The sequence below is a fragment of the Sander lucioperca genome, chromosome 1 (genome assembly GCF_008315115.2).
Source record: "Sander lucioperca isolate FBNREF2018 chromosome 1, SLUC_FBN_1.2, whole genome shotgun sequence".
Lineage (NCBI taxonomy): Eukaryota > Metazoa > Chordata > Actinopteri > Perciformes > Percidae > Sander > Sander lucioperca.
In genome coordinates this window covers 17577417-17602669 of record NC_050173.1, presented here as the reverse complement: position 1 = coordinate 17602669, position 25253 = coordinate 17577417, and the positions used below count along the sequence as shown (strand labels likewise).

Here is a 25253-nt window from a genome sequence, read left to right as displayed (position 1 = left end):
AGTTAAGTGTTAGCGTTTAAGGAACTATTAGTTTCACATTGCCAGACCTATCTCCGCTCGGAGGAAGATCTGGCTAGTCCACACAGCATTCCGGGATGGGAGAAAAAGATGCTGTGGTTTATTGGCATTTGTTTAAACCAATCACAATCGTCTTTGGGCGGCACTAAGCGCCGTCCGCAACAACAGTGCCTCTGCAAAATAGCATCGGGAAGGAACTTGTTTTGGTGGAACATGTGTACGTTCAAAAGTTGTTTTAGTCGTGCAACAGAAAACTCAGATTGGACAGGTAGTCTAGCTAGCTGTCTGGATTTACCCTGCAGAGATCTGAGGAGCAGTTAATCATAGTCCTCAGAAATCAACCAGAGTTTAAAAACAGCAACACAAAGAAAGTGGAAGGTGAGGGACATCCGGCCAAAAATGAGGGACATCCAGCAGATCTTCCGGCGTCACCGGATTAATCCCATGAATGAATCGTCGCCGATATAGACTAAGGAATTATAGAACTGTAAATGTTTTTAAACCAGGGCACCAGTTCGTAAAGTTTTTTTTATGGCACCTAGTATTTTTTTCATTTTTCATTTACCAGAAGTATAGTGGTGAAATTCTTTGTGTATGCTTTTTTTAATTTAAAATATTGGTAATTTGGTATTGGTGTTACGGTCCGTGTACTTGGCGGCCAACGGATTTTCGTTTTGAAAGGAAAAAAACAAAAACGAAAAACGGCCAGTTTCCCAATTACCATTAGTAAATAGGAAAACAATCAACGGAAAACAACCCATTATTCGTTTTTTGTTTTGATATTAAAAAACGGAAAACGAAAAACAATCTCGTTATCCGATTGTCTTTGATGTATTTGTAGATGGAACTCGGAAATTAAAATGTGTGTATAAATCTTATTCCTTTGTCAGTACCCGATCCGTACCGCCTGTAAAATCCGTTCTGTGCACTGCCTGATCAGTTCTACGCTTGCGCGAACACCGGCAAACTTCACAGCTCTATGCACGCATTGGCGTAAGGATGTTTGGACATTCCCGGTTACCGGAAGAAAACATTAGACAGTGACAGTAGACCGTTATGATGGCAGAGATGAAGTTTACAAGGTGTTTGCTGGAGTTGCCTAAAGTATCTGTTAATGATATACGGAGGGTCGTCTGGCCATCCAGTACAACACCATGTAGCAAATTAAATAAAGGCTTCAAATTTTACGTTTCATCATTTCTTTGCAACTTTGAAGGTAATTTGCTAACGCTAGCTAGCCTGAGCTAGAAGCCTTGCTTTGGTGTTTTAAGTCATGACTCCGTCCTGCTTCAGGTTAACCATGCTTTTAATAAAATGTAAGCATGTGTATACCTTTCACTTTATGTGTTTGTACTTTTATGAAAGTATCCGGTAAAACAGGGCTACAAATTAGATCTCTGTGAGAGACCAGCTAACTCCTAGCAAACTATTATGTAGCTCAATGCTGGACATTTCACCCCTAATTCCGGTCACTTTACTGTATTTGTATTTGTTTAGTATTTGGTTTAGAAGCCTTTATTGGTGATTTTTACAGTACAAAGTCCTGCTACATACGTACATAGCTAGCTATATGCTCCGCTATGTCGCGTTAGCATGCAGCTACAATAGTTAGCTATGAGTATGCCAACGTTCGATTGTAGTGGAACGAAGCAGCACTTTCTAACGTCAAAAATCACAGATAAAGGCTTCTGAACCAAACACTACACAATCGGACATTTTTCAGCAGGAATGTGACCCGGAATTGGGGAGAATTTAACAACATTGCCAGCTAAAATGACCGTTAGCATGTAGCTACTATAGTGTTTACTGCCGTTGGCATGTAGCTACTATAGTGGTATACAGCAGTGGTGGCTGGGAGAGCTGTCATCCCATCTTCAAAAGGACACTTATGTACGTTTACACTTCATCGCATTAATAATAGACAGTCTATGGTTATTAGTCAAGACGAAGTATTAAAGGTAAAAACATTAACGTAAACAACACAACAACGATGTCGCTACACGGTTTTGGATCAGTGACAAGTTTCGAATGTTTATAGCTATGACTATTGTATAATAAAGATTTAATAAAAAAAAAGATTTAATAAAAAAGTTGTAATGTTTGGTCGTAAAGTGTTAACGTGTTCTCTTAATACATCTGTCGGTACACGATCCGTTCTGCCTGCACGATCCGTTCTGCACATTCGCAAAATGTTCGCGCATGCGCGGTTGTACGAGGATTTACGACACTGCACGATCTGTTCCACGCTTTCGGTCGACAGCCAAGCTAACGTTAGTTTAGCTAACAGCTAATTCGGCTAACTGCTAGCTGATTGTAGCGGTCTGCCGTTAGCCTCCACAGGCAAGCTAACGTTAGTTTAGCTAACAGCTAATTCGGCTAACTGCTAGCTGAGACAGCATGTAATAACTTTAAAAGACCCTCAAAATAAAACTTGAAAATAAACGTTGACATATATAACACCTAACATATATAACAGCTGTTACGTCAGTTCTACTTTACTTGTGCTCATTTAAAATACAATCACTCAATACTTGTCTTTATTGTTATTACTGTGAAGTCTTAATTTAGCTGTAGCCTGCTTTTCCCATTACGTTTGAGTTAACGTTATTTTAGACTGAATCTAGTCAGCTAGCGGTTAGCCAAATTAGCTGTTAGCTAAACTAACGTTAGCTTCCCGGTGGAGGCTAGCCATAGGCTAGCGTGGAACAGATCGTGCAGGTCGTATGGATACGTAAAACAGTATTATCTTGCGCATGTGCAGAACGGATCGTGCAGGCAGAACGGATCGTGTACCGACCATGGATGTATTAAAGCAGCCATATTATGCTCATTTTCAGGTTCATAATTGTATTTTAAGGTTGTACCAGAATAGGTTTACATGGTTTAATTTTCAAAAAACACCATATTCGTGTTGTACTGCAGTGCTCTCTCTCACTGCTGCAGATCCTCTTTTCAGCTGGTCTCTGTTTTAGCTACAGAGTGAGACCTCTTTTCTTCTTTTTCTTCTGTAGTATCTTTGATTGCACTGCACATGCCCAGTAGCTCAGATGTAGATCATATCAGCTAGCTAGCTCCATAGACAGTAAAAGAAAGGCTGTTTCTACAACTTTGGTCAGTTACAAGGCAGGATTAGCTGGGAGACTTCTAAATGAGGGCGCACATGTAAGTAGTTCTTTTGTAGATTATGGTGAACTTGTGTGTGTTGTAGCAGTGCTTTGCTACTGAGAACGAGGTAGCATGCTAGCGTTAGCATGCTAACGCTACGAGCTAATGGTTGCGGTTAGCCTGCTCGTTTCGGCTTGTGACGTCACAAGCCGTTCTGATTTTGAACAGCTCACCCAGAGACTGAAGGCAGGACACATTCAGAAACCGTATCTCACTCTAAACAGCATGGGTGGATTTTTTTCAAAGTTTGTATGTGTGTGGAAGCACCAGAGACACAACATAACACCCCAAATCCCAGAAAAAGTGATTTTTTCATAATATGGGCACTTTAAGAGAACCGACAACATCCATGGTTGACACATGGTACAAACATAGACTGTAAATCGCACATGGACATTGTTAGTTAATTATGCGCATGCACAGAACGGATCTTACAGGCGGTACTGGCCAATAATTGCTATTGAAGGGCGGGTCTTGGCGTGGCGGGAGTAACTTCCGGGTCACGAAAAAATACCAATGCAAAATTAAGGAATACGATTTATACACACGTATTTTAATTTCCGAGTTCCATCTACAAATACATCAAAGACAATCGGATAACGAGATTGTTTTTCGTTTTCTAATATCAAAACAAAAAACGAATAATGGGTTGTTTTCCATTTTTTTGTTTTCCTATTTACTAATGGTAATTGGGAAACTGGCCGTTTTTCGTTTTTGTTTTTTTCCTTTCAAAACGAAAATCCGTTGGCCACCAAGTACACAGACCTGTTACCCACTGTGATACTTGAACTATAATGTCACTACTCCCTGAAAATCCCAGCTATGCCTCATTCATATTGTCTTTAACAACAGAAGATGAATGTCGGGTTCGGGCAGATGTGAGTGGTGAATTAACAGCTACATTTTGATGCAGTTTGCACTAATGCTACCTATGGCATCCACATGTTCCTCTATCTTCTTCTTACAGTCACTCCAAACCTCATCACATGGACCTAAACTCAAACACAGGCAGCCAGTGTTTTCAACTTTTAAACAGACTGGGTTTTGTGGCTTTAGTTATGCGGAGATCTGGGGAAAATGCAGCAATCAAAACAAAGAGACGCATTTGTTTGCATCTTTGCCTCTCGGTTTTGTAATTTGTCTCTTTCTTTCACATATACAAACTTTGTATATACAAACACAGCCTAACGCAAACACACACACACTAATTCCAGGTTAATGATCTCCTGTGCGTGGCCACTTCATAGACAGTTGAACCCAAGACAAAGGCTGACAGCTTTACAGCGCTTTTAGCAAAAAAGAGCAATGCAGGAGTAAACACACTCTTTTGGGCTTTCCTCATTTTAAGCCCATACACTCACATGTTCCCATACAAGCAGTTACAACAATCACTAAGCATGCACTGAGCATTAGAGGTACAACAAGAACACAGTAAAAAGTCATGATCACCCATACTGATGTATACAAATCTTTTTGTATGAAATGTGCTACAAGCTTACATTTAAATGGTGCTATTTAATGCTATAATTCTCTTTTTTTCTGGGGCTGGAAAAGCCTTTAAAACTGCATTTGGAGCACCAGACCCTCCAGCGAAACCAACACTATAATCAATATGTTTAATACAGAGCATATAGCCCAATAGATCATACACTATCTGTTCATATGAGCTACTGGAGGAGGCCATCATATCAACCTGTTTCTGATCAGCTGCTTCTTGTTGCACAGCATGTAGTCAAGATTCCGTCTGAGGTTTACATCAATAATTTGATGCAAGACAGCGAGAAAAAGATGTGTAAAGACACAGACGGATGTGGACAGAACAACAGATGTGTGACAGGACAGTGGAGCTCTGCCCCGTCCTGCTTGAAGCACAGCAGACCAAACAGCAAATTCCTCCATGCCTGCACCCAGAGGTGATAAATGGGAGCAGCGGGTCCCAATCAGATGTTCCGCCAAGGTTATCTGCTGTTCGATATATCGTTACCAGCAGCGAGTGTGGCGCACTTCACCTCCTTATCTCGCCACACTCCTCCATCCCGCGCCACTATCGCTCCGAACTGGAATGTCCGATGAAGACATGAGACTGGACGGGGAAAGAAATGAGGACAGAGAGAACAAACAAGGCAAGGAGTGTAATCTCTGCACTCAGCCCCAATCTCGGTTGCCATCTTGTCAAGTCAGAGAGTTATGGCGTGAGAGGGAGAGATATCAGGGTGGGTGGGCGCGGGGTGGAGGAGTGATGTGTATGTGCGTGTAGCTGGGTGTTAAGAGCAGTGTGTGTGTGTGTGTGACAGAAATTACTTCAAGTGTAAATGGAATGTTCTCTTATAAATGGTTATCTGCCGACCTTAGGGTCGACCAACTGTGTGTTTGTGTACATCTCCATTTATGTATACGCCCACAGCAAGAGGTTAGCTGCGTCAAATACAGTCAGGAGACACACACAAACACTGTAAGGTTTGTGGCAAAAACTCAGATGGACAATAGAGTTGTCCTGTAACACCTCGTCTTTTATGACAGACATAAAGCTGGACTGGAAAAGACATAATCGGGTCAACTGTAGATGTTTCCCCCCGTCAACCCCGTTTGTTTCTTGAGGCAGCTGTGTGTTTTGCCAAAGAGCTCGACAACCAATACAATCCAAACATGAGAAAAAGGAAGCACTTTAAAACACTGTAACTCAATAAGCAGGATTATTTGTATATCTTGGGCCGTTCTTGAACATCACTGTGAGTTCAAGTGAACTTGTAGCGGCAGTGAATTATCTGATACTGTAAACAGATGAAAACAAACACAGAGGTTTGTAGTTTGTCAATGTAACTTTTCTCACCATTGCAGGAAGGTTTCAACTGCCAAGTTTATGTCTCAGAAAAGATCCTTTATTTCACCGCAGCATATCTCAAATTCCTCGCTTAACTTCTGGCTAATATTGTTTACGGTATGCTCGAAGTTGAGGTGAAGTGACGGGTGGTCCTCTGTTCTGTTCTGTTCTGGTCTCTGAGGCTTTGCAGGAAGTGTTTCAAGACAATTTAGTGAAAATTTTCCAAAGCTCCCTTCGGCATCAAACAACTGACTCTTTGATCGAAGCCAACTAATTATTTGATCATGCTGGGGCTTTGGGACACGTTTCGCAGCAAAGGAAGTGGCTTACCTGGGCTAAGGAGCTGAGAAATGCAGCCAGGCATCATAAGACAGGGAAAACAGCCACTTAATAAGGGCACTTCATTTCAGAATAAGCCCAGGGCTGTCTGGACCCGGTTAATCTCCTGGAAACCCACTTCTTAAAGCTTTCTGGCTTGTTTGCCTTTAAAGTGTGGGCGGTAGGCTAGTAGAAAGCTTGGCTGTTGACTTAGGTAAGAGGTCTACTGACAGCTCAACTATGCAATGGGGTGTGTAGAGACAGAGAGGAGAAGAAAAGGAGAGCAGTCATGATGACAGACAAGTGCACAAACGCATAAATTAATAGAATAGTTGAACTGCAGGAGGCATGTGTGATTTAACTTTCCAGACAAATGTGATCAGATTTTTGTTCCGACTAATGGAGACACATACAGTATATGTGGCGAAGTGTAAACAAACATTTATTAAAACTCATCTGGATTTTATCCTACAATGAGACACTTGAAATGACAAGTGTAAATGGGGCCTTAGAACACAAAACAGGGGGGTGGGTTCAAGCTCACCTGTTAACCATGAAAGGGTATTTAAAGCTGTAGGAAAAGTAGAACAAGATTGACTTTAAAAACCTTGTTCCTTCTGGTAAGACCCAGCAGACAAACAGAAAAGGATGGGAGAGCAAACAAGCAATGGGAGCTTTGGCTGCGCTCTGACTGAGCCAAGCCAAGCTCAGAGAGGCCTCCACACCTGTCTGTCTGTCTGTTGGTCTTTCGGTCTGTCCGTCTGGCATGGGAGAGCAACAGCAAAGCAAACTCATCACAGTTAAATGCAGATGACACAGGAACAACATTTGGAGTTCCTGTTCTGTGACCCGTGAAACCAAAGCCATTTCTGTGCATCCTTGACTCACCATAACCACGAGGTCACAGCTCAACCACAAAAACCAAACCTGATAGGAATAGCAAATTTTCCCCTGCTGGCTATTATAGCCCTCACGGTGAGCATTAACCTCTTGTATTTTTTTCCCCCACTGGGACGCACCTTACCAATACGGGTCAGTGTCTCCCCACTCATTCCATAATATATTCCCTTGTGAGAGATCTGGTCTGTGACCAGAGATTAGCATCTAAAAAAGGGTAGGTCATCCCTTTTCAACTAAATAGGTCTTAACCAGAGTTCTCCTAAAATATAATTAGGAAAAAGACTCACATTTGTACTTAAAAACTACACACAGAGTCTTCTCAGAGGGACTTTTCAGTACATTTGTGTCTCTTAAATGTAAGATTATCTGTTTCCTCTTACAAATGAAATTACGTCATGTTCAAAGTCAGAGCGTGTGCCACAACGAGTGTGTACAAGCCCTAAACTCAAATTTAAAAAAGGTGTCCTGTGGAGTTTTAGGTTATGTTTACATTCAGTGTTACTCACAAAAATGCACTGTGTGCATTTCCTTCATCATAATAATACATTTGCAAAGCTGATTTTCAAGTATTTTAAATCCTGTATTGTTTACATTGAAGCTTGCTGTCTTCTAGTGCATTACTGCATAATATCTTGGCAAATTACCGCCACCTGTAGATCAGTTGAATTGTGTGAAACCATCGACAGGAATGCGTACGGCATTGCACGCTTGAGATAAACAAAACAGGGAGCCATTCATAGAAAAACAGCTCCATAGCGCTACTAGAGGTCCAAAACTCCACAGGGAACCTTTAACAGTGACCACTGCCATTACCCGAGGACCCTGCTGCGTATTAGGACATGCTCGGAGCTGCAGCGTGTAACACAGCATGAGTCATTCAGCACACAAGTGCTACTTCACTAAACCTCAGTGGAAAGCAGGACACCCGCAAGGCAAACAGTGATGAACGTGCTTTTGAATGAAGATGAAAAAGGAGCTGGAAAATATGCTTTTCGTCCTACAATTTGATGTTTTCCACCACTTGCGCCGCTGTTTTTTTTTTTTTTTTTTTTTCAATGGGTCATTCTGAACAAGTGATGATAGCTAAGGAGAATGGATGACTGAACAAGAGGTCTACATGAATCATGCAGGGGGGTGGGCATATGGTTTACAGAGAGCACTTGAGACTGGATGTAACGCAGGGGCTCCTAAATCTATCCGAACCCCAGGAGAATCCCCTTTGAAAATGAGCTCTCTATCTGTGCTACTGCCGCAGCTGGCTGCGAAAGACATCAGTTCACGCGGAAGCTTAAATCGCTGACATCGGTTTATTTACTATGGGTTAGTGTGAGATTCTTACATCAACACCCAGGGAGGATCTGCTGATGTAAAAAAGGTGACTTCAGTTTTAAATCAGATCATCGAGGTAAAGGGAGCCGCTGCCTTCTTCATTTGCTTTGATTTCACAAACACAGATTAGGTGTGGAAGGTGCCTTTCAATGAATAAATCTGCTTTAGGCTCTGTCTGTTAATCCTATTTTTCAAATTGTTTCAGACAGATTGTTTGGCTTCTTCGCTTTTCTTCCTTTCATTTATCTTGATTCTAATTTGTAGTTTCACTTTGGCCACACGATATCCAGATTTTTTTTTTGGGATTTTCCGGTTTTGAAACAAGAAGGACCACCCAGGAGTGTTTCAGGCCTCTTTCTACTATAGCTTTCTAAGTCGCTCCTCACAAATCGCTCCAAATCGAGCAAGAGACACATTAAAAACTAATCGGATGGCGATGACACACGGTAGTCGTGCAAGGCCTTATTTGCAAAGCAGATGGAAAGCCTTGGCCTGTCCGACATTAATTACAATCACATTCAGGGAGGAAGCCTTCCCTCCTCCAGGGCGGTTAGGACTCTGTGTACGACTGGAGGAGATGGCAACCTAATCCCCCGGTCACCACAGAAATCTGAGGGAATTGTCAAAAGATGCACAGGACGTGATTAATCAAAGTGGAGAGCCAGATGTGCAACAACACAGAATAAACCCAAACTGACACAGCACAGGAATACCAAAACCACAGATACACAAACACCACGCAGCCACCACCACACTCCCACACAGAAGCCAACAGAGGGGCTTCGATATTTGAGACTAAAGCGACGGCCTCCTTCTGTCTGAATATCTGGTTTTCATCACTACATGTTGCAAGACCAATACTCACAGGACCAATAACTGGAGAAACATTGGCTTTTTCTTACTCCAAACCCAATTATCTTCTTCATGTGTGGTACTAAGTGACCATGAAATGGTTTATAAAAGGTGAGGAGTAAAATATGTAAAGGTCTTCCAGTTTCAAAAGAAGTATAAGTCTGAAAAAGAAACCATGAGACCACATTCTTCAGCAGTGATACATTCTCACTGTTCTCATGGCCGGATCATGACAATGCCCTTAGTTCCCATGAAGAATGTCAATCAATCTGGATTTAAGCCTCCTTGTCCAGCAGCGTCTGACTCTGGCAGCGCCTCTGTTTATCTTCAGGCGCTCTGTTTAGAGTCTCCCAGTAAACACTGGAGCTGCTAATGGAAGGAAGGCCTTTTGGCTTTTATGTTCCAAACTCGTTATGATTAAAGTGTCCCTCGTTATCGTCACTAGAGCTAATTAAAGACAAATCTGCTTGGGTAACACAAACAATGCGACGCAATTTTACTGCCCAGAAACCGCAACTCGCTGCGCTGGAGGTCAGCGGCAGGAATAGCCCTTTATATACAAATACCAGCGGTGGTGGTTGATGGTTTGCTGAGGATACTAGGTCTGTTTTCCCTGAGAAGACATAAATCATGAAGTAGATTGCACAGCATGACTAACCACAGAATTTCGTTCCTATAAATGAGCCGAGGAGGGCCAATCTACCCAGAGAGAGGACGTGTAACAATAAATTACTCCGAAACAATATAAACCTCATCAGTTTTTCTAACCCACAGAGGACATGAGGCAGTATGTGGCTCTGTGCGGTTCATACAATGAACTAGCTCAGGATCCACTACTAAACGTGCGTCCTGGTGCGTCTGTTGCGCTACTGTGTTTAAATTAAAATGTAGGTCAGCTATGAGCTCCAGGTGTCTTCAATATGGGTCAAATATGGGGGGTAAAAAGTATTTTAGGAATAAGGAGGGGCCTAATTCATGAGTCATTTTTAAAACCATATCCTCATAAATGTACATTTTGTTGGATACGACTCTTCCTAGCGTCCCTCCACTTCAACCTTGCGGTGCCAAACACCTGTTCACTCTTAAATCAAATAAAAAAAAAAAATCTCACAGGAGCGCAATTACGCACAAATAAATCGCCGAAAAAAATAAAAAATAAATCCAAGTTACTTACCGAGATTAACGAAGCTCATCACCATATCTGCATCATTCAGAAAGCCAGTTTCTTGGTATGTGGCCAGAGGACTCTGGGTCGTCCGCATGGACTGATATCGGTCCAGGATGCCTTCCACTTGGCTTTTCTCCTCGCTAGATATAGTGTTGTATAAGTCCAACATGAAAAGTGGAGCGGAGTTGTACTTTCCGTGTGACAGATGTGGTCTCGGTCTGTGCGGCAGCCCGAGGATGGACAGGATCTCCTTCTGCATCTCCCTCTTCTCGTGCGTTCGCAGCCGTCGGTGGATGAAACCCGGTTGCACTTCGTTGTTTCCATCCAGTGAATAATTACTCCCCGCGACCAGGAACATGCAGTAATAAGCGCTCCACCACAATCCGACCAAGGCAAGCCAGCAGCTGGTCATGGTGTTGTCGCGCTGTGCTCTCCGGAGTCCCAAGTGTGTCTGGCTTGGAGCTTCAGTCGCCTATCCAAATGTAAAATAGGCGTAATGGTAACCTACACCAAAGTCCGTCCGAGAGCGCGGTTATCGGTCGTAGCCGCAGATCAAAAGCGAGAAAAGACACGTGAATCAAGCCATCTGAAATACTTCCTTAAGAGAAATGTGCAAAATAGTGTCGGTTCTGCTTTCATTTCTGATTCCCGTAGCGCGCGGTGCTGCTTCAGGATAAAGTGCACCATGAGAAACTTTATTCTGAGCGCTCCGGTAAGTCTGTCAAACGACACCGTTTGATACGAAGTGCATCAATAAAAGAATAACAAGTCCTCTGAAACAAGCCATTTTACTTTAAGCGGATAAGTTTGCTCTCCAAAATTTACGATTTTCCAACGCTGCGCACTGACAAAAGCCGCCCTTTAATAGTTTAAGTGGTGTCGGTGACGGTCACCTACTCTTACAGGCTGTGTATGAGAGTCTAACAGGAATTAGCAGGTTGCAGTCCATAATATGCGTGCGCGCGCGTGTACGTTTGCGTGCGCCTGTGTGTGTGTTTGTATATGTGTGTTCTGAAACCGCCCACTCCGTGCGCACTTAGCCAGAGGTGGAGCTCTACAGACTACAAGGACAACTCTAACATCATATTTCCATATTTTGTTCGCTGCGGAATAACAGCCTGTCATTTAAATAAAAATGCCAAGTTAGTCTACTTTGCATTAGTATTGCTCATCATATTCGTGCTTAATTCTTCTAGTCTCTGTGACATAATGACTCCATCATGAACCCAGATTTGTAGATCTTTGTTTAACTTTTGTAGCCTGTTATTGGGTTATAACTTAAAATCCACCAGCTGCGTTTAAATGCTCTGCAGCAGGCCTGTAGCCCACAGAGTATATGCCCCCAAAATTAAGAGTTACACTTCTGTTTCATAAGGCTTGCATAGTTACGCTTTCTTGCAACAATTTACTCCTCTGAAAAAGTCCGCACAAATCTGCTATAATGAAGCATTGATTACATCTTCACACACCGATAATCAAGGTGTGTGTCGACTCAGCTGAAGCAGAATAAATGTTACCCAGTTGAGGCACGACCCCTGACGATGGAGCTGGAAACAGCAAGCAATGACGCACAGCAACCTAACAAGGAGAAGTTATCCGACCTCCTTTAAACACTACAGAAATAAACTGACTTAAGTATTCTAATTAATTGTATAAATAACATTTAAAATCTCAACCAGCTGCATGATGGGGCTGCACTTCTAAGTAAATGTGAACCGAGCGCACCAATTAGTAAACTGTAGGCTATATCCAGTACTAGCAGGGAACAGCTGACATTGTCCCAGAAATCTCTACATGAATAAAAGGGAATTCTTTTAAATCCTTATTTCCCTCTCTCCTTCCACTTCCTCCCATCATTCCTTTCACCCTAACCTGTGTTGTGTCTTCATGGCCCCTTCAAACTGTGATGGTCCTGGTGATAAGGTCCAAAGGTGTCCATATCTCTCTCTGTGTCTCTGCTACTGCCAGAGCCTATCTTATCTGCATGTGAAGAGTGGGAACCAGCATCAAAGACACACACACACACACACACACACACACACACACACACACACACACACACACACACACACACACACACACACACACACACACACACACACACACACACACACACAGCTGGTGTATTGCATGTTATAGTACATTCACTTTACTTATGTAGACTTTAATTTTATATTAAAGTTTATTAGTTTTTCCTGTTTACCAAGCAGAAATCCTGTCAGTACAGTATGAAAATAATCTGCAAATATAAATAGGCCTATAATAATCTTTGACTGCTGTTTGACACAGCATTATGCATTTCCTTGTGTGTGTGTGTGTGTGTGTGTGTGTGTGTGTGTGTGTTTGTGTTCGTGTGTGTGTGTGTGTGTGTGTGTGTGTGTGTGTGTGTGTGTGTGTGTGTGTGTGTGTGTGTGTGTGTGTTTGTGTTCGTGTGTGTGTGTGTGTGTGTGTGTGTGTGTGTGTGTGTGTGTGTGTGTTTTAGAGAGGCAACCGAAAGATTAAACTCTAAAATAACAGAACCAGGGATGAAGACGCCCTACTGGCCTGACCGAGAACTAGTGCTCTCAAGGATGTCATTTATCAGTTTTTTTAGTTTTTCTTGGACTCAAAATTCCCATTTTCTAAAATGAGATCCTAGTCCTGATTTATAACACAGATTCAGTGGTTAAGCAGAGTTTTAGCAAAAAAAATTACAGAGAATGGTGAGTTTCCTCAAGATGCTTTTTTGGCTCTGGCACTAATCACAGAGAGACAGGGAAATAGTCATTTTGCGGATAAAACTATGAAAGAAAATAGGGGATTTTTTACCGCCTCATACAAGTCAGCTCACGGTAACAAACACCATGAAATCCATGTTTTAAACACTTCATGGGCTATTAACTGTGGGCATGGCTCATATTTAACAAACACAAGCATCATCATCCAGTTTCTTCTTCTTCCTCAGTGCTCTACAGTGCTATCACAACATTCCTGTGATAAACAAGCTGCACACTGCAGGCTGATAATGATTGAAAAAAGCACTTAACTACTTCTATATGTCCTTAACATTTTGCTTGACATTAAGAAACTGTGTGTGTGCATCCCTGGAGGCAGAGCAGGTGATGTGTGTGTATGCTGGGTGCATTGGAAGTAGAGGGAGGAGGAAACATTAAACAGAGGTTCTGTGTCCTGTCATCACACTGTCTAGACAGGACACCTCCTAGACCTAATGAGGTCTTTGTCTGCCTGTATCTATCTCTTACACACACACACACACACACACACACACACACACACAAACACACACACACACACACACACACACACACACCTTATGAGACATTTTTATTAAAGAGCATGTAAAGGTCACAGCGGAAGAGTTCACATAAACTTGCACAGAGAGAATCTTGTGTTGTGTGCTCAAGTACGACACACACACACACACACACACACACACACACACACGTTTCGCTAACTTGCAAAATTAAGGGGAAGCGTGCTCCAAAACCTTAGGAATGCTTACACCTGGCACAGATCTGACAAGAAGTGCTGAATCTTCTGCAATAATTACAGTATATATTGCTATGGTTCCTCGGTCACACGCACATGCACCAAACGTGAACGTACGTCTTATCCCAGTAATCAAGTGTTTTTTTCAAAGGAACAATGACGAGCTGCTGCAGGTTTGGTACTTTTAGTCTTTGTGTTGGATTAGTTTTGTGGTCACAGCCTTCCTATAGCCCAGCACATAAAGATATCTCTGATTCTCCTTGATGATTTTCTTTGAAAAAACATTTTCAATAAAAAGGTGCAAGACCACTTTTTTTTTAAACGTGTATATTTATAATTCACACAGAAAGAAAAAAACCAGGGCAGTAGGCTGATACTCAAATGAAAGAAAAATTGCATTTGGGTTTCATCAGCTTGGGTTAAAACTAGTTTTTTTTTGTGAAAACAGAGTTAGCCAAGTGTTTTCCATTAAGAAAATGAAAGGTAAAGCTCCAGTCTATTCTTGACGTGGAACTCATTTTCTCCCAGCCATCAGGGTTTAAACGGCCCTCATTTAAAAACACGCTGCTACATGAAATGTGGAGCTTGCGGACTGACTGTTGTACTGTACAACAATTGCAAATTATGGCTTTAAAATATACATTAGACTCACATTACCTTTGTGTCTTATCTTTCTGTATTTTAGATGTCATTTCTCCAAAAAACTATGCTTACAATTGCATCTCACACAAAACCTAATTAATAATAAACCTAAAAAATACAACATTCTTCCTTAGTTCTCTAGTCAATATATCGATATATCTATTAGATAACAAGCTAATATGGTTGGCTAGGTAAGGATTATCTTATTAATATCAAATCGACCAGATCAAACATTGTCTTAAACTGAAAGCACTGGACCTGCAACATGGATGCATCAAGATGTGTTAGATCACCTGAAATGCACAAGGCCTCTGCAAACTAAATCCTAGAAGAATTTTCCTCCTTTTCCTGCTCCAGTAGTGAAACTGGTTGCCCCGGTGACAGCTTCTGATTGGATGACAGGAATTCCGTGGTTGATCTCATACTGCATGGCCTGAACAGAGGAAGACAGATTAAACCAATTAAAAACTACCTTTGCATATCAGAAGATTTTAACTTAATGAACTCAACCTGGTGGCAACTTGAAAGGGCAAATGTCCTGAACTTGTTTGATGGTCAGTATTTAAAATATGAGGAAAAAAAACACGAAATATTAACTTTGAAAATGTGAATGAACATTGTGCACAATTGTTTTTGGTTCTTTCACATTGAGTTTTTTGATCTGACACACCCGTCTGAAGCCGACATGTTGGTATCATACATAAGGCATGATAGTGGAACATTCCTACATTATGTGTACCTGTGTGAAGGAGGGAGCATCGTAGCAGCTGTACATGGCTGAGAAGCGGTCGGCCCGCAGACACTGCTGAGGGAAGGAGCTGATCTGCTCTGCTAACTGCAAGGCTGCCTGTAAAGCTGTGGTTGTAACATGAAGTCAGTTCAACACAGTGATACACATGAGCATATACAGAACAGTATGCATACACTAGGAAATGCAGCCATTTATAACATCAGAAATGCATACAGGTTAATGTGTTGATAACCCTTTCTGAGCTCTACCAATGCCACTCCGCCTCCTCGCCCACATTAAAGCACTCAACGACATCCAGATCAGTTCTATGGAAAAATCTATGCCTCATTATGGCACACTTTGATGCCCTCTGTGTGTGTGTGTGTGTGTGTGTGTTGGTGAGCTGCTATTTCTTCCCTTCCCTCTGATGTTAAACCCGCGCTAAGTGATCATCTCTCAGAGAGGCCAATTAGGCAGGGGCTTGACTGTGGGAAGAGGAACTTCCTAAAAGAATTAAGCAAATCTTCTAACCTCTAAGAAGAGAGGGTGTGTGTGTGTGTGTGTGTGTGTGTGTGTGTGTGTTCTTGTTTAACTATATTCGTGGGGTCCAAAAAACGGGAATACAGTATACTTGTGGGGTCTGGACAGCTTTGTGGGGCCAAAATGCTGGACCCCACAACTTTAAAGGGCTGTTTGAGGGTTAAGACTTGGTTATAGGATTAGGGTTAGAATTAGGTTATGGTTAGGGTTAGGGTTAGGCATTTAGTTGTGATGGTTAAGGTTAGGGTAAGGGGCTAGGGAATGCATTATGTCAATGACAGGTCCCCACAAAGATAGTGAAACGCACTGTGTGTGTGTGTGTGTGTGTGTGTGTGTGTGTGTGAGAGAGAGAGAGAGAGAGAGAGAGTGTGTGAGTGAGTGAGTGAGTGAGTGAGTGAGTGAGTGAGTGAGTGAGTGAGTGAGTGAGTGAGAGAGAGAGAGAGAGAGAGAGAGAGAGGGAGGGATTCGCACATGGAAAGGCTTTTTGGGGATTTTAAGGATACAGAAACGTTCATGCATTAATGTAATACAGGAAATGCCGTATTGAAATGCATGCATAACTTAATTCTCAGACTGCTGCTGGAATGAGTGAGCAGAAGGTAGTGCTGATAGTGAGTTATGGCTTCAGCGCGGTGTTGGAACCAAATAAAGAAAACCGAATCACAGGAACACATTTACATGACCTAGGATCTTACCTACAAGACAATTTCTTAAAAACTATGTTTTCTGAATGAAAACAGATTACAAGCATGTTTCTCTGTGGTGTCTACATGACTGGTCTTCACAGTGAACAACAATTTCTACTTCTCCCACACAGATGGAGGACTTCGAACCTCCCCCCTAACTGGTCTTCATGTCTCTACCACTTTTGTCTTTACCTCTCACTTCTGTTCTGTATTGTGAGTAAAAAATAATCTGGCTATATTTCATTACTACAGGACGAATCCACAAAAGCACTGTAATGCTAAAGCTTTAGACTAATGACCACGTCATTTTTAAATTATGTAATCATCAATACATTTAGATCAGGAAAGATTCAAAGATGAAGTAAAAAAGCCCAAGAATCTGACCAAGCATTCAATGACAACTTTCAATACTTGATACTTTTTTTTTTTTATTTTACGCGATGGACACATTTTGTTGGGTATTCGTAATGTATCGAGGTGTGATCCCCAGCACTATCCATGACACAGCACTGATAAACACAGAATCTAGACTAACTCCCAATACCTTGGCCATCAGGAACAACTCTGTTTGCCAGTCCATAGGCAAGAGCCTCCTGCGCTCCGATTGGCCGTCCAGTCAGAATCAGGTCGAGGGCTCGTGACAGACCAATGAGACGCGGGAGCCGCACTGTGCCACCGTCAATCAGAGGAACTCCTGGAAGAAGATGAGATGTTCAGTGTAAAATATATGTCTTTGGTGCGTGTTGTATCACAGTCATATATGACTATATATGGCACAAAGAGACTCAGATAGTAAAGAGTATCCAAAATATCCCATGCTACTATCTCAGACCAGGGCATTTATACTCATCTAGTATTTGATTAGTTAGTCAGTATTAGTCTTTAATCCCAAAAAAACAAAAAGCAAAATATTGTGAGCTTTTGCTAAAATTTTCTGTTTTACATTATTGTAAATTGAATATATTTAGGCTTTAGACAAAAACAATTAAAAAGATGTCACCTTGGGTACTAAGAAAATTTTATGGACTTTGATGGATTTTTTGATTTTGCGACATAACCCCTGTCTAACCCATAAATCAAAAATGATTGATAATGAAAATAATTATTAGTTGCAGCCCTATGCTGGACTGTTGCTCTATCACATTTGGAAATTCCATGTCAAATGAAAAACATATCCACAATGTGGGGGTGGGAGTTTTCTAAAATTACCTTTAGACACACATTTGGATTATTTAACTGTAAAAGGAAATCTAGACCAGTGTGCCAGTGTATTAGGTTCAGTTAAACTGTGTGAAAACAGCCAAAGAAACACTTAGAAATACACAATATACTGCTGGCATTAATCTAGGTTACAGCTGTCATGGGAACAAAGTTTTTGAAACCATTTTACTCCTTAACTGTAACTCTGCTTTCTTTCAGTCAGTACATGAAAACTCAAACTCCTCCTTACCCTCAGTCTCACTGGACACATTTGCATTATTACTGGGTGTACCAGAGAGAAAGAGGGATAGGAGGGAAGGGAGGGAGAGAGAAACAAGAGCAGAGAAAGTACACTGCAAGGTACAGTAAGCTTCTGGCATATGTCCTAATTTCTAAAGAGCACCAGCTGGAACTGGCACACTTTCTACTTTACAGCTTTCAAAGTTCCACGCCACAATCCCGACTCCCTAATTCCTCCAAGTCGCTGATTCTATTTGACCGCCCCTTATTGAGAGCACATGTGTCGGACATGTTTTCATAACCCCAAATCATCATGCGAGCTTTCAGGGTCCGGGTCCCCCCTCCCACCTCTCATTCTTTAGGGAGTCGTGGAATTACTGTGATTCAGATAAATTAAATTGGAATACATGAAATACCAGTGGTAATACACGAGCGACCAATCCAGGGGCCTGGTTTGGGTCCAGACAGTCGGCACATATGGCGCTCTGACAGACTGAAGACTGTGATTAGGTGGGGGTGGGGGGTGTTACACTGTCTGCAAATTCTAGATTTCACTCAATTTTTCAGTCATCCCCCATTACAGGAGTGTATCCTACAGAAATGTAAATTACAGAGTGTACGGCTGAGCACCCTGAGCCGATGAAAAGCAACATAAATGACAGCTGAATTCCTTTTGCAAAGACTCTTGCAGCACAGGTGTGTGTGAGGTTCAAGGTCTTTTCAATATTGACTGAGACAACTAAGTCTTTCAGCCAGGGGTATTCTGCTTCGTGGAGCTTTGTGCACCTCATGGAACTACACACAATTACATGCACAAGGGCATTCCTATACAAGTATGTGTGTAACACACACACACACACACACACACACACACACACACACACACACACACACACACACACACACACACACACACACACACACACACACACACACACACAGTCCTGTGGTTGCCAACCTTTGTCCCATAACCCTATCAGATGAACACAACTCATTAATCCATTACTTTTAGATAATTAAACCATTTTTGCCGTACTTAGATAACCATTTCAACATATCCATCACTTTTAGCCTTTTCAGCATTTACTTTTAGCTAAATGTTTAGACTTCTCAATCAAATCACAAATTCAATTTTTTAGTTTTAATTTGTTTAGCTACTCTATAGTATTTCCATGTTCCCACTGGTAGCTGCAGAATCATTCCTGTAATCCTCACCAACAGATGGTTGATTAGTGCATAATGCAACCTCGATGTTGGGTCCAATACTATCGCTTTTGATTACAACAAAAGCCAGAAAGAGGAAGAGAAAGGAATATGAGAGAGAGAAAGGAATATGAGAGAGAGAAAGGAATATGAGTGAGAGAGAGAGAGAGAGAGAGAGAGAGAGAGAGAGAGAGAGAGAGAGAGAGAGAGAGAGAGAGAGAGAGAGAGAGAGAGAGAGAGACAGACAAACACAGGAGGCTGGCTAGGAAACAGTGAGAGGAAGACAGAGCCTGACTCTATTAAGGATAGATAAAGAGCCAGGTTGACCTCCCGTCTGTCTGTCTTTGGTGCTGCTGTTGGCACCATCGCTATCAGCAAACGGAAGGATCTCCCTTCTTATCCACAGCACTCGTCTCCAGCACCTCCAACCCTCACCCTCCTCCCTCCGTCTGATAGTTCCGTCTCTGATGTGTCCTGTTTTCGGGAATTTACACAAGACCTGCGCTTTGTCCCACATGAATGGGAGCTGAGGGGTTGGAAGCAACTCATTGAAGTAGTTTTAACTCAAAAGGCATGTTTGGCTTGAAAGAAGATGGCTGAGGCGGTGGCTTCTGATCCCCTATTCCAAGTTTCATAGAGGAAAATGTTTGGCAGTGATCCCAATACCAGATAATCAGTTAGCGTCCGCGAAACAAAAACGTTGATTTGTCATCGTTGTTCTGCAGTAATGAGCTAAACATTTGGAAAGGAGCCCTCTGCCTTCTTGTTCAAAGCAGATAAGCCCATTGTCAAGACTGCAGCTTGTTATTAACAAGGTTAAACATGAGTCAGTAAAGCCTATTGTTTAATAACTAGATAGAAGAGGTGGTTTTCTTCCTGCATCATAGGGCCATCACAGCTTATCTGACTGACGTGTAGGACCTTGTAATTTATCTACGTGCTACAGAGTTGGACATAACGTGTTGGCCTGTGATAGCAGCACAGTTTTTATTATCTTCAATAAGCATTCATTTGCTAAACATGAAACATAAAAAACATTTAAAAAAATGACATTTAAAATGAGGTTAATGTGTTTTATAAGTGCAACAACAAATGCTGCAGCTCAGATCTGTTTGCGTCTGTACATATTTTGGTACATTATTATCCCATCTTTGTCTTTAAATTAAAAGCATCTATTCAGTTTTAGTAAAATCAAACCAGGCAGCAGTCATTTAAGACCGAAAAGCAGACCTGGGACCAAGCCCCACTATTCACCCTGCTGAATTGAAAGATGAAGACCGTGAATCCCTGCTAGCTGAAAGACTGCTGCTCTGTAGCTGCCCTCTGTGAACTCCTTGTGGACTTGGGAGGCCTACGCGATATTGGTACCAAGTCCGGTAGGAGGAGATCACATTCCACGGGACATCACATATCCAACATTTACAGCTACTAATAACCTGAGAACAGAGTGTTAACACAACCCACTGAGGTGTTCTCATTTGCTGCTGGTGCTGCTGGCATCCTCGCCACATCAAAGTAAAACCAACTACAATGGCCTCCCATGAGGGTAATGCGATTAAGTTTGATGTGGATTAACGATTTCCGGATAACTCCATACTAAATGGACAGAGGGAAAAGAGCAGACCTTCAGTCGGAAGCGCACTTTGAAATACTCACTAGGAATGAAGGAAAATAGCTGCATTGGGCTGGGTCAAACATGAGTGCTACGCAGTTAAGTTGATTTCATGTATTTAGCCCACTGAGTTAATACCAGGGCTTTGCATTCTTTAGCTTGTAGAGCACCATTATACAAGACCACCAAGGCTGCAAACGAGGCCTTAAATCATGAAAATGACAGAGGATATGTAGCACCTCGTAAGACCAAAAATCTAAATCACATGGAAATTCAAACATAATCAGATCCTATCAGGAACCCAATCTGTCCCAAAGTCACTCAATTTTAGGTACAAAGTTTTACATGATTCTAAACATGATGGTCTTTAGATTAATAAGAAGCTATTTGTAACTGTCTAAAACAATGCCCATATCTTGCCAACAATTTATCCCCTTACAAAAATGTTGACAACTGCTCCGTCTATTCACTAAAAAGAAACCTGAAGTTCCAAAAAAGACTGCAGTGTTTTTAAGGGAGATGATGTTATCACTGGACTATGTCACTCAGTTTCAAACTCACTGAGCGGGTGTTTGAATTGGCCGATGTTATGTCAGCTTTGGATGGAGGTTTGACTTCGATTCAACATGTGGCTTCTTCTTTTTTGGCACTCTTGGTCTGTCCCCCATCCAGGTATTAGACAGGACTTAAAACTGAAGAAGAGAAAGGGAGAAGACACTGACATGATGTGTGTGTGTGTGTGTGTGTGTGTGTGTGTGTGTGCGTGCGTGCGTGCGTGAGTGCGTGCGTGCGTGCGTGTGTGTGTGTGAGGGGTCTCCATTTGGCGGTCACTACTTCAAACAGGGAAATCAGAGTACTATCCTAACAGTCCTGGACAACATCCATGCTTGCCGGATTTAGCCTCACCATTTGAAGAAAAATCCTTGAATGAAGTATAACTGAACTATTTTAAGTTTCCTTTTCCGGTGCCAATTTTTTCTCTTTTTTTTCTTTTTTGCTTTGTAATGTTCCTCTGGGTTAAAGAACCAAAATAACATTAGGGAATTAGGTAAGCACGGTGGTTTTTCATTCAGGCCTCTCAAAATCCAACAAGCAGTAGACACTTATACCAGACTCCTGTGACGCAACCATCTCCTCCTTCTCATTTCCTCCTCGGCGAGGCAGAGGGGCCCCAGACAGGAAGCCACAGGTTCGGCAGCCAATCACGTGCCAGAAAGCTGTCAGATCCTTATGGTTGCCATTGGCCCACATCAGAGCAGTGCAGCGAGCCTCTGAGGGTTTTTTTGACTCCAAAGCCACCAGGGAATCCCTCCGGCTGCTGCCATCTGTGCCCGACCCCCAAACGGTTACAGAATTCAACCATTAAAAGGAAATAATCTGTAAGAAACAGAGGATCTTTAAATAAACTGTGCGTCCCACAGAGCAGCGCTACGTTTGATGTAAATGGGGAGGGAAGTTCGGTTTTCAATTGTTTAATGTTAGGAAAATGCACTCTTTTCCACTGTAAAGTCTGTTTTTTCTAAACTTAAGGTCTTATAAGAAATGTCTCATTGTGGAATGCAGCCCTATTAAATCTTGTTAATGTTCAATCACCCCCACCAGGATTTAAACTACAATAACTACAGGCTTGAAAAGGTGAAAATTCTGGTTGTGCAGCATACAACTGTGCTGCAGTATGGGTATAAAAAAGCTGAACACCGCTAGCAGAGTAATAATTACTCTTCTAAATGCACATCTGAAAAACCACTGTGGTTTTAACTAAGCTGAGGGGAAACGACTCAAATGTGTTGACAAACAAGCCTGAAGATATGTGGCAATCAAGAGGCAGAGAATTGATTACTGGGAGGAAATGTGCAACTTGTGCCGAAACCGCAGTAATGCTCATTTCTGCCTCCCAAACATAGTTTTGAGCTGATGGAAGAGGTTTGAGTGCAGGCATTAGATTAATTTCATCCCTAATGGCACACAAAGAGCTCAGACTGAGACTCTTGAATCTGTTGAAAGAAGCTTGTCAGTTTGTGTCCAGAGATGCAGCGACAATCCATTGTTACCTCGTAACCTTTGTTTTATACATCTTCTCCTGTGTCTTCCCTGATCTGTACTTCTATCTTCAATTCTAGAGTTTCCTTACTTCCCCTCTTTTTGTTTCTGGCAGACAGACAGACAAGATGTTGCTTGAACTTTTCAGCAGGTAACCTACAGAATTAATAGTGGCAAGCATTCTAATTTCTACTAGAACATGTTTTAATGCTTTAATGTTAAAAAAAAAAAAACCTGTACAGCCGTACTGACGGCTCGTTTCAAAGGCACGGTTTCTAAAAATGGGCTGTGTGCATTTTGTTACTTTCACAGTGTATGTAAAGCACCTCGACCTGCTTTATAATTAAAAAAGAAATTGAATGTCTATAAAGAAATTGTAAAAAAAAAAAAAAAAGAAATTGAAACTTTACTTTTTACAATATGGGACCTTTAACACAATGTTTTAACTTTTGGTAACAAATCAACAGAGACTAATTGCACAAATCAATGACAAGCAGAGGACTCGTGCAATTGGATGTGAAATTCTGTGAAAATTCTTACTTTAAGAAATAAAAACATGTTTTTCTTCCATGTATGGTATAAAAACGTTTTTAAACTGAAAAGTGACACTGCAGAGAGACTAGACTGGAGTGTGGCCTGGCACTGAAGACTTGCCACCAGACAGTCTGGGAGGACGGACAGAAAGACAAGGGCACTGCCAGGATGCTCTCCTGTAAATTACAGGCCTAAGATGATAAGCACTGCATGTTTACACTCTAAATCTAGTACTGCCAGTAAATTATAGTACAACAGTTGCATTTATAAACACCATGGTTGTATTTTAAAACCCTCTAGCAGCATGGCTAAAGCAATGACACGAGAGATGCTGCAATGGTCCAACACGAGCCACTTTCACATAGTGAAGCCAACCACGACTTGCTGGGATCAGGATTAGCTTAAAGTGTTTACAGCAGAAGATCCAAAGTACTACTTGTTCTTTTAAAACTATAGCTGAGTCAGCGGGAAAACCATGCCAGTAAGCTACGAGACGCCAAACAAGGAAAATGTTGTTTAGGGAGGAAATTGGTGACATAAATAATATGTAAGCCCTGTTTGGCCCCGCAGTGGAAACCTGGCACTGGGTGCTTCCTCTCCTACTTATCAAGACTGCCCAGCAGACTCTTGCCGTGATGCCAAAAGGTCACGGTCACTGGTGTTATCGCCCTACGACTCCGTCCTCACACACAAACAAGAGGAGGCTGGGGTGATAACAGAGGACAGAGTAACAAAGTTAAAAAAATATAAATAGTGTCAACTTCCTGGCATTAGGGGTCAGATGATGTATGCGTGGATGCAAAAGAAAAACACAAGCATACTTTCATGGGCAGATATAATTAGATGAGCAAATGCACAACGGAAGAGAGAGGTGGTGGTGGTAGCAGCAGAACTATTCCTATTTCTACCGCCAGTAGTGATAGGATTGTATTAGCAATATTAACAGTAGCAGGGTTAAAAGAGAAACAGTATACACATTAGTATCACTAGTATTAGAAGTAGAACATCAAAAAGAAGTAGTCAAATTAGCTTGAGCTACTATCAGCAGCATGAATGCTGACAGATGAGTCAAGTGGAAGCTACGACATCAGCAGTAGCTTATTCTAGTAGCAGGTAGTGATAGTAGTTGCAGTGGGAGTAGTCAAGGTAATACCACTACGAGCACAAGTAGAGAGAAGTGTTTTAAGTAGTTGTAGCAGCCGAGCAAGTGCTAAGAGGTAGAACTGCTACTACAACTACTAGCGACAGTTGCATGGGTAAATTACATGTACATGTAGATGTACATTAAGCGGCTGCAGTAGTAGTTGTAGTAACTCATAGTTTTGAACTAGTGGTGGTGTTATTTGTCATGGTTGTCCTGTGTAGTAGTTGTAGTATTAATACTATCAGTAATAGCATAAAAGAAACTTTAAGGAGTAATATTAGCTGAAATAAAAACAGAGGAAGTAGTTGTACTAAAAGTAGTTGCACTACTAGCAGAAGATCTTGCAGCAGTATAAAAATGAAATGTATTAATAGTCAAGTCTCACTGAAGCAAGCCTGGGACCGGAGGGGCACAGGTTCAACCGCTGGAGCAGCAGGATAAACCTGGGTAGAGAAAGTGAACGCATCTTCTTCATTACCACCACTGAGTTGCCCTTAAGCAAGGCCCTAAACCCCCCCCCCAACAGATCCAGTGTAGCTGCTCAGCAGCCGACAGATCAGACTGTGTTGGCAATTAGACTGTGTGTTTAGAAGAACAGTACAGCGCAGTACAGTAGTAACTG

General features: G+C 41.9%; 2 protein-coding genes across 6 annotated transcripts in view; both read right to left on the bottom strand.

Moving 5' to 3' along the window:
* bmp6 (bone morphogenetic protein 6) overlaps positions 1 to 11818 on the bottom strand; it is a 49874-nt gene extending 38056 nt beyond the window's left edge. Inside the window, exon 1 of the mRNA XM_031294547.2 lies at positions 10578 to 11818. Coding sequence (XP_031150407.1) covers positions 10578 to 10983 — 406 coding nt within the window. The 5' untranslated portion in view covers positions 10984 to 11818. The remainder of the gene's footprint in view (positions 1 to 10577) is intronic.
* zgc:101569 (uncharacterized protein LOC449822 homolog) overlaps positions 1 to 25253 on the bottom strand; it is a 52658-nt gene that overhangs the window by 20570 nt on the left and 6835 nt on the right. The window contains exons 5-8 of one of the 5 annotated variants that reach the window (XR_004104094.2): positions 17203 to 17352; positions 15442 to 15557; positions 14996 to 15135; positions 12444 to 12551 (exon numbers count right to left, since the gene is read on the bottom strand). Coding sequence is in view for 3 of the 5 variants with exons in the window: in XM_036006944.1 (XP_035862837.1) it covers positions 15028 to 15135; positions 15442 to 15557; positions 17203 to 17352 (374 nt within the window). In the remaining 2 variants the exon portion in view is untranslated. Of the gene's footprint in view, positions 1 to 12443; positions 12552 to 12794; positions 12811 to 14516; positions 15136 to 15441; positions 15558 to 17202; positions 17353 to 25253 lie in introns of those variants that run through there. The other 4 variants (XM_031294551.2, XR_004104093.2, XM_036006944.1 and 1 more) reach the window with 4 other exon arrangements.